The following is a 15,725-nucleotide window of genomic DNA, read 5'->3' on the forward strand; positions in this document are numbered from 1 at the left end:
TCTCCGAGGAGCCAAAAGGGAGGTTCCCCTGACAACTAGAGTATTAGGGATAAGATTAGATGTGCGCCTGGAGGGGTTGAGGAGCGTGGGGCGGGCGGCCCGGCCCGATCCGAAACATGACAGCTATCTGGAAGTATAACAAAAAGCATCATTTTCAGCTATATTGAAAGACTCAATTTTACAGTGTTAAGGATTTTGTGAACAGCAGATCATCTCTCATTAAATGCCCAGGCCCGCAATAATATCACTCAGACATTGTCTACTTACTGGATAACGCACTGCTGGGACGTCGACACGAGCTTCGGCGTCTGCAGCTTCGTGAGGAGCTTCTGGAACTTGGGGTTCCCGCCCTGGCCCTTCGTGTACAGCGCGGACGTCAGCGCCTTTGCCTTGGGGACGTTCTTGCAGATGATGTTCTGGTGGCGCGCGACCTGCGTGAGGCGCTGCGTCGCCGCGTCCTGATTGACGACGGCGTACTGCTGGAAGGAGTTGGTCAGCAGCGCGTCTGCGTGTCCCCGATGAGCAGCAGTCCAAGCATCAAAACGCGGACGCACCGACGGCGGCGTTCATCGGCCCGGAGATCATCACGTTCTTGTAGATCTCGACGGCCTTGGCGCGGAACGGGCTGCCGGTGTTCTCCACGTCGGTATTCGCGTTGCTGTTGTACACTTGGAACTGCACCAATTCGTCAATTGCTAAGGCTGCCAGTGAACACACGCACGTCGTTCCAGTCCTTGGTCTGCCCCGGGAACTCAAACACCCCGGCCCCAGCGCCGTTCCAGGTGTACTCTGCAACACATATCAGCTCAGGCCGGGAAGAAATCGAAGACAACACACCGAAGACGTCCACATTCGTCGGCGACTGCCGCGGGATGCCGAAGCATGCGAACTGCGCGGCGGCGACGAGGCTGTCGGTGAGGTAGAACCCGCCGGGCACCTCGGGCCGGCGGTTGAAGTCCCCGACCGGCGAGGTGGCGGCCAGACTGACGCCGCCCGCGAGCGAGGCGGCGTTGCGCGAGTTGGTCCCGTGGAAGAGCGTGATGCGGCCCTTCGCGCTCGGGTGCGACACGCCCGCGCGCGCCTCGTGCCGGTTCGGCGCGAACTCGGCGTAGCGCGCCTCGAGCTCTTTGTCGATTTGGGTCTGCGAGCAGGTCTTCTTGGGGGCGGCGCTGGCGGATGGCTTGCCCTTCGCGGAGGTGGCCTTCGTCGGAGCTTTCGAAGCTGGCGCTTTCGCAGGCGCTTTGGCTGGGGCCTTTGCCGGGGCTTTGGCAGGTGCTTTGGCGGGTGCCTTCTTCGCAGGTGCCTTTGCTGGAGCTTTTGCTGGAGCCTTTGCTGGAGCCTTTGCCGGAGCTTTTGCGGGTGCCTTGGCTGGAGCCTTCGCTGGAGCTTTCGTTGGTGCTTTCTTGGCTGGGGCTTTCACCGGGGCTTTCGTTGGTGCCTTCGTTGGAGCCTTTGCTGGAGCTTTCGCGGGAGCCTTTGCCGGAGCCTTCACTGGCGCCTTCGTCGGAGCCTTTGCTGGTGCTTTCTTGGCCGGTGCTTTCGCCGGTGCCTTCTTCGGCGCCGCTGCGGGCTTCTTGGCCGGGGCTTTCGTTGCCTACGTGCCGGTCTAGGTGAGTCGGGATGAATGAGGTGTATAAACTACGCACCGGCTTCTTCGCCGGGGCCGCAACGGGCTTCTTCGGCGCAGCCTACATCGCAGTCAGTCCCCGTCCGAAAACTGAGCCACAGTCAAGGCACGTACGGGCTTCGCGGCGGGCTTCGGCTTCGCAACCGGCTTCGGCTTGGCTGCTGGCTTCGGTTTGGCCGCTGGCTTCGGTTTGGCTGCTGGCTTCGGTTTGGCCACCGGCTTCGGCTTGGCCGCAGGCTTCGGCTTGGGTTTGGCCGCGGGCTTCGGCTTCGCTTTGACGACCGGTTTCGGCTTCGGCAGGGCCTTGGGCTTCGCGGCCTTGCGCGCCGCACGCGCCTCGAGCGCCTACGGACAACCTTGATGTAAGCAAAAGACACAGCGAAGAAGAACCGCGGCGCACCATCAGCTCGGCGTCGTCCGCAGCGGCATTGGCAGGCGGCTCGAGGGTGCCGAAGGCGGGCAGCGCCAGGAGGAGCGTGAGCAGGAAGCTGGTCGGGAAGCGCATCGTTAGGTCGGTACGGGTGGATGAGGAGAAGAAAAGTGCGACCCAGCGCAAGAGAGAAGGAGAAGGAAAAGAAAAGCCGGCCTGGCGGCGAGAAGGGGAGGGGGAGTGAAGGGAAGGACGAACCAACGACGACCCCCGTCCTGGAGATCGAGTATATATAGCGCGGAATGGGCTTGACGCTTCCTCATTGAATCCGCAGGCCAGATTCCTGCGGTGTCAGCGGCGTGGCAGTGTAGCGTGTGTGCGTGCGGGAGTTGACAGCAGGTCGGCGCCTGGGGGGCATCGAAACATCTCCGCGAGCGCCACTCCTAGTTGTATGCGTCGAGGGAGCGGCGTTGCCATGGCGGCACTGAGTACGTATCTGCCTCCCCGCAATCACTGATACGGCGCAGCACCATAGAGGATCGTCCCTTGAAACTTGCGACGCTGCGATTCCATCGTTGTGTCGCCGCGATGTCCCCGCGAGTTTTGAGCGTGATGATGACAAGAAGAAGGAGCGTCACGCTCACTGGCACGGGACCATCTGTCACGAACTTACAGAGTAATGGTAGTGCTCGATTATCTCCAGGAACCAGCCCGCGGATGACTTTGGTGGTCGAGGGTGCGATTCGCGGCCTGACGCTGCCTTGTCAATAATATTCTGTGCGCGCCATAGTTCCACCATCGGGTTGCTAAGGCAATCATGACTCGGATGCCTTGAACTATAAATACATTTCTTCTCTGGAAAACGGGCAACAGTTGCAATATTCTCGATCGGAGAGGCCTCCCATCATGCATGTAAGTAGTTTCGGTTGTCGAAAAAAAACGTGTGCATGGGGGATCGAAATGATGACTAACTGACAGCTGTCATCATTCTTTTTTTCCTCTTCCCGCGATGGCCAAGCTGGGTGGTCTACCTGCCGAACTTATTGACGCCATCCGCGCTGGGCTGCGTCGAGAGGACCTGGCCGCGTTCATCCGCACGGACCGCCACTTGAGCCGCCGGTGCGCCCGCGCTCTGTACCGCTGCATTACGGTGGAGTCCGACGCTGGCGGAACACGTCCGCATCATGCTCATGTGCGCCTCTGTCTTCCTTCGCGCGCTTGTGTCGCTCATGCGAGTCGCCAGCGGTTGGCAACTGGAGCCTCTCCTCCAGGAATTCGCCAAATGCTCTGCGCAACATGTATCGGCTTACATTTCTCCACCTGCTGATTCCCCCAGCGCTATTCGCATGTATTGTGTCTTCCTCCGACTTGCACTTCCCGCTGCTGCTCCAGATGTGCGACCTGCCGGGCAGTCCGACTCCCCCAATCGTGGACTTCCTCGAAGAACATCCTCACATTTCGAGTCTGGTGGTGTCCTACCCTCCGAGCCGCACTCCGCAGAGCAATATCGAAATCCCTCCCACTCTCCGGCTCCCCCTTCTGAACAAGTTCAACGGGCGAAGAAAGTGCTGACAGACGAAACCCTGCCGTCAACATATCTGCGCTATCTGCGGGAGATGATTGGCACCGAGGCCGCGGACGATATGGATCCAAGGACTGCATTGGAAGAGTTTAAAACACGCCATGACGCGCTGCATGTCGTGCAATAGCTCTAGCGACTCGAATTGTGCATGTGATATTTCGTCTCAAATTCAAAGACGATTCGAACGCACTCACTTGCAAGGCAAATGGTCGAAATTTGGGGGAGATATTGTTTATTTACTGCCGACTACTTTTTTTTTCTTATATAACGACCGATTTCGATCCGCACCTTGTGACATGAAAACAGAATAATTGTGGTTGACTTAGACGCGGTCAAGGGTTCCAACGAGTTCCTTCAGCTTCTCACCACCCGACACACTGTCGTCTGAGGCCTCCGGCGGCTGTCCATAGACCGCAGCGTACTTGCGTCGATGGAACGTCTTGAGGTCGTAATACTCGCGCCGGAATTCCGGTATCACTACGAGGACATGTCAACACGGCGTTGCGACGACACAATGGAAGGACCCACCGCGATCGGAGTCGACGAAGAAGATTTCGTAGACGAGGTAAGCGAGGATAGTCGCAGGGATATTCGTGAGTGCGGAGATGGCCGCGTAGCCTTTGCTCGGGCCAGTCGCTGCTCATACTCAGCGGCGGTTCGCTCGCGTCAATAGATGGACCCACCTGCGCTGCCCCAGATCGTCCACGCTAAGAACCGCCCGCCGAGGTCACGCGCGGTATTCGCAGCTAAGCCGTTGGCCGCAAAGCCCCATGTGGTAACGGCGTATGTGAGCGCAACGACGGGTGCTTGGAAGGCGGGCGGGAGATGGACGCTGGCCGGATCGTCGACGCCCCAGAGGACTATGCCGATGATGAAAGTCTGGGAAGCTTGAAATGGACGGAAAGGACTCCGAAATGCAACGCACAACCATGAATTCATTCACGAATGCGAGCCCGACACTCGCGTTGGGCTGCAGGTAGTCTCCGAAGGCGCCCGCAGGTCCGCTCGGAGTGAATAGGATCTTCTTCATCGTGTCCGGCGGAATCGTGGCTTCGATCGCCAGGATCGTGTGTTTGTACTGCAAATAGACGAAGAGGAAACCGATGTATCCACCCACGATTTGGGCTACGATGTAGCTGACACTTTGTGAGATGCGGTCCCTGCAACACGTTGGAAACGAAAGGCCCACCGAATTCCCCGAATGATTGGGAATTTGCGGAAGAGCATGTGGCAAATCGTCACTGCAGGGTTGATGTGTCCACCAGATATTGGACCACATATGACCAAGGCTAGGAGGATGCCGATCGCATAGCCCCAGCCCAGTTGGAAGAGCGCTGGGTCACCGATATCAGCTCATAGCTGAAGTCAAGGAGGGAACAGACGCACAAGAGAGTCCCTCCAGCTTCGCGATGCCGGTGAACACGAACAGCGCCTGCGAGCTCCCCCCACAGTAGCAGCTATATATATAGTTCACCTGAACGCCGTTGCATTGAATCTCCGGAAAACGTACTAAAAGAAAACGCCCAGCTAAAAGGAGCACGGTGAGCAACGTTATTGGGGAAGAGAGAGACGAATTCTCACAGCTTCTGCAAAGCATTCGCTGAACCACTGCAGCTTGGCGTGGCGGAACCGCTCGATCCGCGTCAGCCAGGCGGGGCGCTGGTACGGGAGGATCTGATCACGGTAGACGAGCTTTTGCCCTTGTGTCGCGGAGTGGGCGGTCGGCATGCTGGGTTGGGTCGAGAGCGGGGCATTGGACTTTGGCCGGGATCTACTTTAATAGAGTTGCAAGTGACGGGGATCTAGTGCGGGGTGGCGGTCGGGGTGGTGTGATGGGACCGCTGACAACGGTCTAGTTTACGTTGTCGTTCGTACGCGATGGCCGAGGTGCCTGGGCGCAAAGTGGTCCTACCGCGCCGCATGTTCCGCTTGGCTTGCGTTGTTGGCAGGCAGAGAGACCTGTTGATTAACTACCTCGTTGAATATAAAGCGTTCCTAGATGTGAAGTTGATAACGCACCGAGCACGAAGAAGATAAGCATAGATAGCATAGATAGCATTAGATAACGATAGGGAGGCGCGAAAGAAAGTTAAACTGTAATGTGCCAGTTAGGATTTGCTTGAAGTCTTTCTCGGCGAGTTACAAGGGGGGGCTGTATTCGGGGACACTGGCACCGCGACTGGTGTTCTAGTATCCAGTCGGCACTGACTCGGCAGGTTCGTGAAATCCCGGGCGAGGCTGGGATGAAGATGATGGAGGAAGACAAGGGGAATGACACTTGACAGCTCGTGACTCTGTGTGACCGGCTTGGCTTTTGACCACCATCTGCGATGGAAACGGGATCGTGTCTCCCTCCGGAACTTGAACGGGAGATCTTCGAGCTCGCCGCCCGAACGTGGCCCAGTGTATGTTTCCCGCTTCTCCTTGTTGCGCGCCGCGTTCTCGTCTGGTAATGTCGCCCCCATGTTGTGTTGCCGACTGAAAGCTTCAATCCACAGGATCGAGCCCATGCTGTACAGAACGCTTACCTTCCACGAGCGCTCGAACTCTGCAAAGATCGAGCTCAAAACCCCCGAGTTCTTACCTTTCGGACCAACCGAGGGTTGTTCGAACCTTTGGTGATGTATTTTGGCCTGACGAACTCCCCCGCGACTTTCCAAACGATGATGAATGACATTTTCCAGGATCTCATTCTCTCAGGAGACGTCATGATCTACCTCGACGATATCCTTATCGCGCATTCGGACCTCCGTAAGCACCGCGAGATCGTCCGCGAAGTCCTTCGGCGACTCCGAATGCACAAGCTGTACCTTCGCAAGGAGAAGTGCGACTTCGAGAAATCGTCAATCGAGTACCTGGGGGTTATCATCTCTCACAACCACGTCGAAATGGATCCCGTTAAGGTTGCCGGAGTGTCCGCATGGCCTCCGCCCGAGAACAAGAAGGACGTCCAGCAGTTCCTGGGGTTTGCTAATTTCTACCGCAGGTTCATTCGGGATTTCTCGGCCCTAGCGCAACCCCCTCTTCGCTCACCAAGAAAGACCAGAAATGGACCTGGGGAGACGCCGAAGCCGCCGCCTTTCAAGCTATCAAAGACGCGGTCGTCTCAGAGCCCGTCTTAGCGATCCCGGACGACTCTCGACCTTTCCGACTTGAAGCAGACAGCTCAGATTATGCGACGGGGCGGTTCTTTCACAACAATCCGCCCCGGACGGGAAGTGGCACCCTGTAGCGTTCTATTCCAAAAGCTTAAATGATGTCCAGCGCAACTACGTGATTCACGACAAGGAGATGCTCGCGATCATCCGCGCACTCGAGGAGTATCGGCATTTCCTCGAGGGCGCCGCGCATCCGGTCGAGATCTGGACTGACCCTAAGAATTTGGAGTATTTCCGAAAGGCACAGCACCTTAACCGTCGGCAAGCCCGATGGTCGTTGTACCTTTCTAGGTTTGACTTCACGCTGCACCACGTCTCAGGTCGCCAGATGGGCCGCCCCGATGCTCTCTCCCGCCCGGCCTGACCACGGCATCTCCGAAGACAACTCGGACGTCACCCTCTTGCGCCCTGAGCTTTTCCACGTTTCGCGCTCGAGGCCGTCACTGTCTCTGGGCCGGGTCCGAACTTGTCCGCGACATCAAGGAAGCGCTATCCGGTGAGCCTGACCTAGAGGAGCCCGTCGCGCTTGCAGCCCGGCAACTCTTGAAGGTCCGAGGTCAAGTTCGGGGCCCCCGCTCATCACGTTCGGACGAGTGGGCCGTCTCGGGCGATCTCTTGTACTTCCGCGGCAAGGTCGTAGTCCCCAAAGACAAGGACCTAAGGAGGCGCATCATCGAGCTCTGCCACGACACGCGAGTCGCCGGACACGCCCGGTCGGTTCAAAACCCTAGAGCTGGTTTCGCGCAACTACTGGTGGTCACAGATGTCCCGCTATATCGGACGCTACGTTGCGACCTGCGACTTGTGTTAAAGCCAAAGACGAGTATAAACGGTACTACGATCGGAAACGTTCGGATGCTGTCACAGCAATAATTAACAATAATTGTCATTTCTGCCACATGTGTCACAGCTTCAAAGAAGTTCCTGATCCATATACAAATCATTTTCTCCATTTACAACTTTCTTACCAATAAATTGTAACTCACCATTCCCAATTAGGAATCTTTCCTGAAAGGGTATTTTGATCCGCCCTTGCCATATGATCCAGGAAATTGATGGTTAGTGATGTTTGATCCTAGAATATGTTATGGAAAAATATTTTGACCCTGGACTTCAGCATAATCACTATAGTCATTTTTTGATTTCAGACGTCAGCTGCTATTAGGGGTTCAGCAGGGTGTTACAAAGTTCAGCTTCGGTTATTCAAGTGTCAGTCTGACAGTTCAGTTTTGATGTGTTCCAAAACTTCAGTTTCAGCACTCAGTTAGGTGTATATCGCTCAGTTCCAGGGTTCAGTATGACAAAATCATCTCAGTTTCAGCAAAGAGGAATAAATAATGAAAAATGATCTTATAGACATGGCACTTAACACCCAGAGAATAGACGATATTAGCCTAGCGCATGGCATAGGTACAACTTTTTATACACTAGTGTAAGGACAACCCCGGAGGCCTGAGATCAAGGTCCTAGCAGGGGAGGATCTAAAGCATGAACATTGGTAAGTGAATACAAATGAAGCTGACCTAGTAGGGGAGAATCCAAAGAGAAGAAACTCTGAGGGTCCACCTGCTAGGTAGCTGACTGTATACTGCTTGTCCATAGCTGCTGCCGTTGGGCACAGAAGGCCTGGGCGGTGTTGCAGGCGAGGTCCCAGAGCAACTGTTGGGAGGGCGTTAATGGATTGGTGATCGTGCAGGCAAGATAGAGGGCCGGAGCAGAATCGAGACCAGAATTGGACCGGAATCAGAATCGTCTCTGAGGGGAAAGGGAGGTTCCCCTGACAACTAGAGTATGAGGGATAAGATTGGATGTGTGCCTGGAGGGGTTGAGGAGCGTGGGGCGGGCGGCCCGGCCCGATCCGAAACATGACAGCTATCTGGAAGTCTACCAAAAGCATCATTTTCAGCTATATTGAAAGACTCAATTTTACAGTGTTAAGGATTTTGTAAACAGCACGTCATCTCTCATTAAATGCCCAGGCCCGCAATAATTACCACTGCACATTGTCTACTTACTGGATAACGCACTGCTGTGACGTCGACACGAGCTTCGGCGTCTGCAGCTTCGTGAGGAGCTTCTGGAACTTGGGGTTCCCGCCCTGGCCCTTCGTGTACAGCGCGGACGTCAGCGCCTTCGCCTTGGGGACGTTCTTGCAGATGATGTTCTGGTGGCGCGCGACCTGCGTGAGGCGCTGCGCCGCCGCGTCCTGATTGACGACGGCGTACTGCTGGAAGGAGTTGGTCAGCAGCGCGTCTGCGTGTCCCGATGAGCACAATAGACGGAATGGGAAGAAACGAAGGCGCACGCACCGACGGCGGCGTTCATCGGCCCGGAGATCATCACGTTCTTGTAGATCTCGACGGCCTTGGCGCGGAACGGGCTGCTGGTGTTCTCCACGTCGATGTTCGCGTTGCTGTTGTACACTTGGAACTGCACCAATTCGTCAATCAGCGGTTGCTGGAGGCACTGCAACACACGCACGTCGTTCCAGTCCTTGGTCTGCCCCGGGAACTCAAACACCCCGGCCCCGGCGCCGTTCCAGGTGTACTCTGCACCCCGTGTCAGATTCAGCTCAGGCCGGGAAGAAATGGAAGACAGCCTACCGAAGACGTCCACATTCGTCGGCGACTGCCGCGGGATGCCGAAGCACGCGAACTGCGCGGCGGCGACGAGGCTGTCGGTGAGGTAGAACCCGCCGGGCACCTCGGGCCGGCGGTTGAAGTCCCCGACGGGCGAGGTGGCGGCGAGACTGACGCCGCCCGCGAGCGAGGCGGCGTTGCGCGAGTTGGTCCCGTGGAAGAGCGTGATGCGGCCCTTCGCGCTCGGGTGCGACACGCCCGCGCGCGCCTCGTGCCGGTTCGGCGCGAACTCGGCGTAGCGCGCCTCGAGCTCCTTGTCGATCTGGGTCTGCGAGCAGGTCTTCTTGGGGGCGGCGCTGGCGGATGGCTTGCCCTTCGCGGAGGTGGCCTTCGTCGGAGCTTTCGAAGCTGGCGCTTTCGCAGGCGCTTTGGCTGGGGCCTTTGCCGGGGCTTTGGCAGGTGCTTTGGCGGGTGCCTTCTTCGCAGGTGCCTTTGCTGGAGCTTTTGCTGGAGCCTTTGCTGGAGCTTTTGCCGGAGCTTTTGCGGGTGCCTTAGCTGGAGCCTTCGCTGGGGCTTTCGCGGGTGCCTTGGCTGGAGCTTTCGCTGGCGCTTTCGTTGGTGCTTTCTTGGCTGGGGCTTTCACTGGGGCTTTCGTTGGTGCCTTCGTTGGAGCCTTCGCCGGAGCTTTCGCGGGAGCCTTTGCCGGAGCCTTCACTGGCGCCTTCGTCGGAGCCTTTGCTGGTGCTTTCTTGGCTGGTGCTTTCGCCGGTGCCTTCTTCGGCGCCGCTGCGGGCTTCTTGGCCGGGGCTTTCGTTGCCTACGTGCCGGTCTAGGTGAGTCGGGATGAATGAGGTGTATAAACTACGCACCGGCTTCTTCGCCGGGGCCGCAACGGGCTTCTTCGGCGCAGCCTACATCGCAGTCAGTCCCCGTCCGAAAACTGAGCCGCAGTCAAGGCACGTACGGGCTTCGCGGCGGGCTTCGGCTTCGCAACCGGCTTCGGTTTGGCCGCTGGCTTCGGTTTGGCCACCGGCTTAGGCTTGGCCGCGGGCTTCGGCTTAGGTTTGGCCGCGGGCTTCGGCTTCGCTTTGACGACCGGTTTCAGCTTCGGCAGGGCCTTGGGCTTCGCGGCCTTGCGCGCCGCACGCGCCTCGAGCGCCTACGGACAACCTTGATGTAAGCAAAAGACACAGCCAGGAAGAACCACGCGCACCATCAGCTCGGCGTCGTCCGCGGCGGCATTGGCAGGCGGCTCGAGGGTGCCGAAGGCGGGCAGCGCGAGGAGGAGCGTGAGCAGGAAGCTGGTCGGGAAGCGCATCGTTAGGTCGGTACGGGTGGATGAGGAGAAGAAAAGTGCGACCCAGCGCAAGAGAGAAGGAGAAGGAAAAGAAAAGCCGGCCTGGCGGCGAGAAGGGGAGGGGAGGGTGAAGGGAAGGACGAACCAACGACGACCCCCGTCCTGGAGATCGAGTATATATAGCGCGGAATGGGCTTGACGCTTCCTCATTGAATCCGCAGGCCAGATTCCTGCGGTGTCAGCGGCGTGGCAGTGTAGCGTGTGTGCGTGCGGGAGTTGACAGCAGGTCGGCGCCTGGGGGGCATCGAAACATCTCCGCGAGCGCCACTCCTAGTTGTATGCGTCGAGGGAGCGGCGTTGCCATGGCGGCACTAGGTACGTATCGATATCTGCCTCCGCAATCACTGATACGGAGGAGCACCATAGAGGATCGTCCCTTGAAACTTGCGACGCTGCGATGTCATCATTGTGTCGCCGCGATGTCCCCGCGAGTTTTGAGCGTGATGATGACAAGAAGAAGGAGCGTCACGCTCACGGGACCATCTGTCACGAACTTGTTGAAGTAAGCGGGTTGGCGAACCCGAGTCATCGCCGAGAGATGACGTCAGCGGCTGCGCCATCACCGACGCTCGGCGCGTCGGGAATGTTCTCCCACTTTCTATTGACTCAGAATACAGAATATACTAGAATAAAGAGAGTAGTATAAATACTTGGTAGTCCTACTCTAATAAACATCGAATATTTTGTCTAGTTTCTTCAACAGGTTATGGGCCCCGGCACCTCACATTGGCCAAGCACCCCACAGTAGCGACACCACTTATTATCCCCTGCACCACCCTCCTCCGACACACAGCGACCACGCGATGGGACGGCTCCGCGGAGCAGCCTTTTGGGATGTGATCCCTCTACGGCAATGGGCTGGCAGAGCAGCGCGGGAAAGAGCGGCGAAGGGAACGACACGTACCGGACACTCGATCACGGATGGCAGATGGCTCAGCATCGCCAGCACACGGACAGATGAGCATGGTCAGCACAGATCGGTCATCGACACAGCTTCGGGCTCACGGCCGGCGCGCGCCGGAGCGGCATGGACTTGGCTTGGGATGGGTTACCGCCATGGGATCGCCAATGGGCTGGATCAGTTGGTTGGGACCTGGAATGGAATGGAACAGAGTCACGAAAGGGATCGCCACGATGGGCTGGATCACAGTCGGACTCGGAATTGGATGGACTTGAACTGGAACCGGGCCGGAGGCTACCGACACGACATGGGAATGTACTCGCGGACACGGACATGGACACCGAGGGCTTATGGGCCGCGGCAACGGATTTGGTATGGGCACGGCATGGACTCCGGGTTGACGCTGGCGCCGAGGGCGGCCAGGAAGGACCATAGGAACGGCCAAGCAGCAAACGGCACATGGGCAACAGACACTGGGATTTACAGTCAGCATCAGAGACTGCATGGAGAAAGGGGGAGTCTACAACACCACAAGAAAGCCTCTAACCCAGGCGAGGTATTCCACTGCGCACCATGCTTGCGAAAGCACGGCTCGACTCGTGTTCGAGGGGGAGTGTTGAAGTAAGCGGGTTGGCGAACCCGAGTCATCGCCGAGAGATGACGTCAGCGGCTGCGCCATCACCGACGCTCGGCGCGTCGGGAATGTTCTCCCACTTTCTATTGACTCAGAATACAGAATATACTAGAATAAAGAGAGTAGTATAAATACTTGGTAGTCCTACTCTAATAAACATCGAATATTTTGTCTAGTTTCTTCAACAGAACTTACAGAGTAATGGTAGTGCTCGATTATCTCCAGGAACCAGCCCGCGGATGACTTTGGTGGTCGAGGGTGCGATTCGCGGCCTGACGCTGCCTTGTCAATAATATTCTGTGCGCGCCATAGTTCCACCATCGGGTTGCTAAGGCAATCATGATGCCTTGAACTATAAATACATTTCTTCTCTGGAAAACGGGCAACAGTTGCAATATTCTCGATCGGAGAGGCCTCCCATCATGCATGTAAGTAGTTTTGGTTGTCGAAAAAAAACGTGTGCATGGGGGATCGAAATGATGACTAACTGACAGCTGTCATCATTCTTTTTTTCCTCTTGCACCGATGGCCAAGCTGGGTGGTCTACCCGCCGAACTTATTGACGCCATCTGCGCCGGGCTGCGTCGACGGGACCTGGCCGCGTTCATCCGCACGGACCGCCACTTGAGCCGCCGGTGCGCCCGCGCTCTGTACCGCTGCATTACGGTGGACGACCTCCGCCCAGATGCCTCCGCACGCTGGAAGGGAGTCCGATGCTGGCGGAACACGTCAACATAATGCTCATGTGCGCCTCTGTCTTCCTCCGCGCGCTTGTGTCGCTCATGCGAGTCGCCAGCGGTTGGCAACTGGAGCCTCTCCTCCAGGGATTCGCCAAGCTCCATGTATCGGCTTACATTTCTCCACCCCCACCGCTATTCGCATGTCTTGTGTCTTCCTCCGACTTGCACTTCCCGCTGCTCCAGATGTGCGACCTGCCGGGCAGTCCGACTCCCCCAATCGTGGACTTCCTCGAAGAACATCCTCACATTTCGAGTCTGGTGGTGTCCTACCCTCCGAGCCGCACTCCGCAGAGCGATATCGAAATCCCTCCCACTCTCCGGCTCCCCCTTCTGAACAAGTTCAACGGGCCGCCTTCTTTTGCGGTCATGCTCCTCCCGCACGCGCGCGTCGAGCGGCCACACATTCTGTGGCCTGCGAGCTCTTTCACCGCCGAGAGCGTCCAAACTGTCTTTGCCGCTGCCGCACGTGCCGCTGTCGAGGTTTCTGTCATCAGAAACACGGTCCCGCGTTACAGCACCTTCATCGCGGCCGCAGCGGCCACCCATCTGCCCAATATCCAGGTGTTCACCATGGTCGTCAATGCACCAGCCGTCCCCGATGAACGCGTGGTGCGTACCTGCTCTGGGCCACTCCCTCCTTTTTGACCCCCGACTGTTTAGACGTTCTATGCCAGTGTCACGAGCGCGCTCCCCGCTTTAACGGCGCTCACCACCATCCGTCTGCACGAATTCGACTCGGTCCGCAGATTCTACGACGAGTCGCGCACCACCGAGTCCTTCGACGCGGAAGCCGAGGAGGAATTCGCCATCGTCCGGCGGTGGAGCGCTGTCTGCCCCACCCTCGTGCGCGTCGCCGTCCAGCTCTTCTATGAGTGGCTCTGCCCCACGGCGGCGGTCGGGACGAACTCGGTCTGGGTCCCGAGCAAAGTAGTGCCGCGGGCCACCGGCGTGTCGCGGAGCAGGTCGATGTGGTGGGCAAAGAAAGTGCTGACAGACGAAACCCTGCCGTCAACATATCTGCGCTATCTGCGGGAGATGATTGGCACCGAGGCCGCGGACGATATGGATCCAAGGACTGCATTGGAAGAGTTTAAAACACGCCATGACGCGCTGCATGTCGTGCAATAGCTCTAGCGACTCGAATTGTGCATGTGATATTGACGAGACGATTCGAACGCACTCACTTGCAAGGCAAATGGTCGAAAATTGGGGGAGATATTGTTTATTTACTGCCGACCACTTTCTTTCTTATATAACGACCGATTTCGATCCGCGCCTTGTGACATGAAAACAGAATAATTGTGGTTGACTTAGACGCGGTCAAGGGTTCCAACGAGTTCCTTCAGCTTCTCACCACCCGACACACTGTCGTCTGAGGCCTCCGGCGGCTGTCCATAGACCGCAGCGTACTTGCGGCGATGGAACGTCTTGAGGTCGTAATACTCGCGCCGGAATTCGGGTATCACTACGAGGACATGTCAACACGGCGTTGCGACAACACAATGGAAGGACCCACCGCGATCGGAGTCGACGAAGAAGATTTCGTAGACGAGGTAAGCGAGGATGGTCGCAGGGATGTTCGTGAGTGCGGAGATGGCCGCGTAGCCTTTGCTCGGGCCAGTCGCTTTTCATCCTCAGCGGCGGTTCGCTCGCGTCAATAGATGGACCCACCTGCGCTGCCCCAGATCGTCCACGCTAAGAACCGGCCGCCGAGGTCACGCGCGGTATTCGCAGCTAAGCCGTTGGCCGCGAAGCCCCATGTGGTGACGGCGTATGTGAGGGCAACGACGGGTGCTTGAAATGCAGGCGGGAGATGGACGCTGGCCGGATCGTCGACGCCCCAAAGGACTATGCCAATGATGAAAGTCTGCGAAGCTTGAGCCGGACAGAAAGGACTCCGAAATGCAACGCACAACCATGAATTCATTCACGAATGCGAGCCCGACACTCGCGTTGGGCTGCAGGTAGTCTCCGAAGGCGCCCGCGGGTCCGCTCGGAGTGAATAGGATCTTCTTCATCGTGTCTGGAGGAATTGTGGCTTCGATCGCCAGGATCGTGTGTTTGTACTGCAAATAGACGAAGAGGAAACCGATGTATCCACCCACGATTTGGGCTACGATGTAGCTGAAACTTGGTGAGATGCGCTCCTTGCAACACGTCGAAGACGAAAGACCCACCGAATTCCCCGAATCATTGGGAATTTGCGGAAGAGCATGTGGCAAATCGTCACTGCAGGGTTGATGTGTCCACCAGATATTGGACCACATATGACCAAGGCTAGGAGGATGCCGATCGCATAGCCCCAGCCCAGTTGGAAGAGCGCTGGGTCACCGATATCAGCTCATAGCTGAAGTTAAGGAGGGAACAGACGCACAAGAGAGTCCCTCCAGCTTCGCGATGCCGGTGAACACGAACAGCGCCTGCGAGCTCCCCCCACAGTAGCAGCTATATATATAGTTCACCTGAACGCCGTTGCATTGAATCTCCGGAAAACGTACTAAAAGAAAACGCCCAGCTAAAAGGAGCACGGTGAGCAACGTTATTGGGGAAGAGAGAGACGGATGCTCACAGCCTCCGCAAAGCATTCGCTGAACCACTGCAGCTTGGTGTGGCGGAACCGCTCAATCCGCGCCAGCCAGGCGGGGCGCTGGTACGGGAGGATCTGATCACGGTAGACGAGCTTTTGCCCTTGTGTCGCGGAGTGGGCGGGCGGCATGCTGGGTTGGGTCGAGAGCGGGGCATTGGACTTTGGCCGGGATCTACTTTAATAGAGTTGC

The 15,725-nt window shown here is 57.3% G+C and overlaps 5 protein-coding genes across 5 annotated transcripts; 1 reads left to right on the forward strand and 4 right to left on the reverse strand.

Annotated features, from left to right (window-relative positions):
• Nucleotides 1-263: 263 nt before the first annotated feature.
• MIND_01161300 (uncharacterized protein) lies at nucleotides 264-2,249 on the reverse strand (the record flags this gene model as incomplete). Its single annotated transcript, XM_037368136.1, has 7 exons — nucleotides 2,028-2,249; nucleotides 1,742-1,972; nucleotides 1,647-1,688; nucleotides 838-1,594; nucleotides 722-789; nucleotides 555-675; nucleotides 264-505 (listed from the first exon to the last, which is right to left on the reverse strand). The coding sequence occupies exons 1-7, from the start codon at nucleotides 2,130-2,132 to the stop codon at nucleotides 264-266; spliced, it is 1,566 nt and encodes a 521-aa protein (XP_037215062.1). The 5' UTR covers nucleotides 2,133-2,249.
• Nucleotides 2,250-3,901: 1,652 nt separating this feature from the next.
• Nucleotides 3,902-5,307, reverse strand: MIND_01161400 (Glycerol uptake; the record flags this gene model as incomplete). The annotated part of the gene is made up of 8 exons (XM_037368137.1): nucleotides 3,902-4,056; nucleotides 4,108-4,215; nucleotides 4,263-4,458; nucleotides 4,505-4,715; nucleotides 4,769-4,913; nucleotides 4,966-5,036; nucleotides 5,090-5,106; nucleotides 5,161-5,307. 8 exons carry the CDS (start codon nucleotides 5,305-5,307, stop codon nucleotides 3,902-3,904), a joined length of 1,050 nt encoding a protein of 349 aa, XP_037215063.1.
• A 3,441-nt stretch (nucleotides 5,308-8,748) lies between these two features.
• MIND_01161500 (uncharacterized protein) lies at nucleotides 8,749-10,751 on the reverse strand (the record flags this gene model as incomplete). The annotated part of the gene is made up of 7 exons (XM_037368138.1): nucleotides 10,530-10,751; nucleotides 10,281-10,475; nucleotides 10,186-10,227; nucleotides 9,341-10,133; nucleotides 9,219-9,286; nucleotides 9,047-9,167; nucleotides 8,749-8,990 (listed from the first exon to the last, which is right to left on the reverse strand). The coding sequence occupies exons 1-7, from the start codon at nucleotides 10,632-10,634 to the stop codon at nucleotides 8,749-8,751; spliced, it is 1,566 nt and encodes a 521-aa protein (XP_037215064.1). The 5' UTR covers nucleotides 10,635-10,751.
• A 1,982-nt stretch (nucleotides 10,752-12,733) lies between these two features.
• Nucleotides 12,734-14,076, forward strand: MIND_01161600 (uncharacterized protein; the record flags this gene model as incomplete). Its single annotated transcript, XM_037368139.1, has 3 exons — nucleotides 12,734-12,843; nucleotides 12,894-13,557; nucleotides 13,609-14,076. 3 exons carry the CDS (start codon nucleotides 12,734-12,736, stop codon nucleotides 14,074-14,076), a joined length of 1,242 nt encoding a protein of 413 aa, XP_037215065.1.
• Nucleotides 14,077-14,258: 182 nt separating this feature from the next.
• MIND_01161700 (Glycerol uptake) lies at nucleotides 14,259-15,664 on the reverse strand (the record flags this gene model as incomplete). The annotated part of the gene is made up of 8 exons (XM_037368140.1): nucleotides 14,259-14,413; nucleotides 14,465-14,572; nucleotides 14,620-14,815; nucleotides 14,862-15,072; nucleotides 15,126-15,270; nucleotides 15,323-15,393; nucleotides 15,447-15,463; nucleotides 15,518-15,664. 8 exons carry the CDS (start codon nucleotides 15,662-15,664, stop codon nucleotides 14,259-14,261), a joined length of 1,050 nt encoding a protein of 349 aa, XP_037215066.1.
• Nucleotides 15,665-15,725: the final 61 nt, after the last annotated feature.

This window comes from Mycena indigotica, assembly GCF_014461135.1.
Source record: "Mycena indigotica strain 171206Taipei chromosome Unknown Mind.scaff0011, whole genome shotgun sequence".
In the NCBI taxonomy this organism is placed as follows: Eukaryota; Fungi; Basidiomycota; class Agaricomycetes; order Agaricales; family Mycenaceae; genus Mycena; species Mycena indigotica.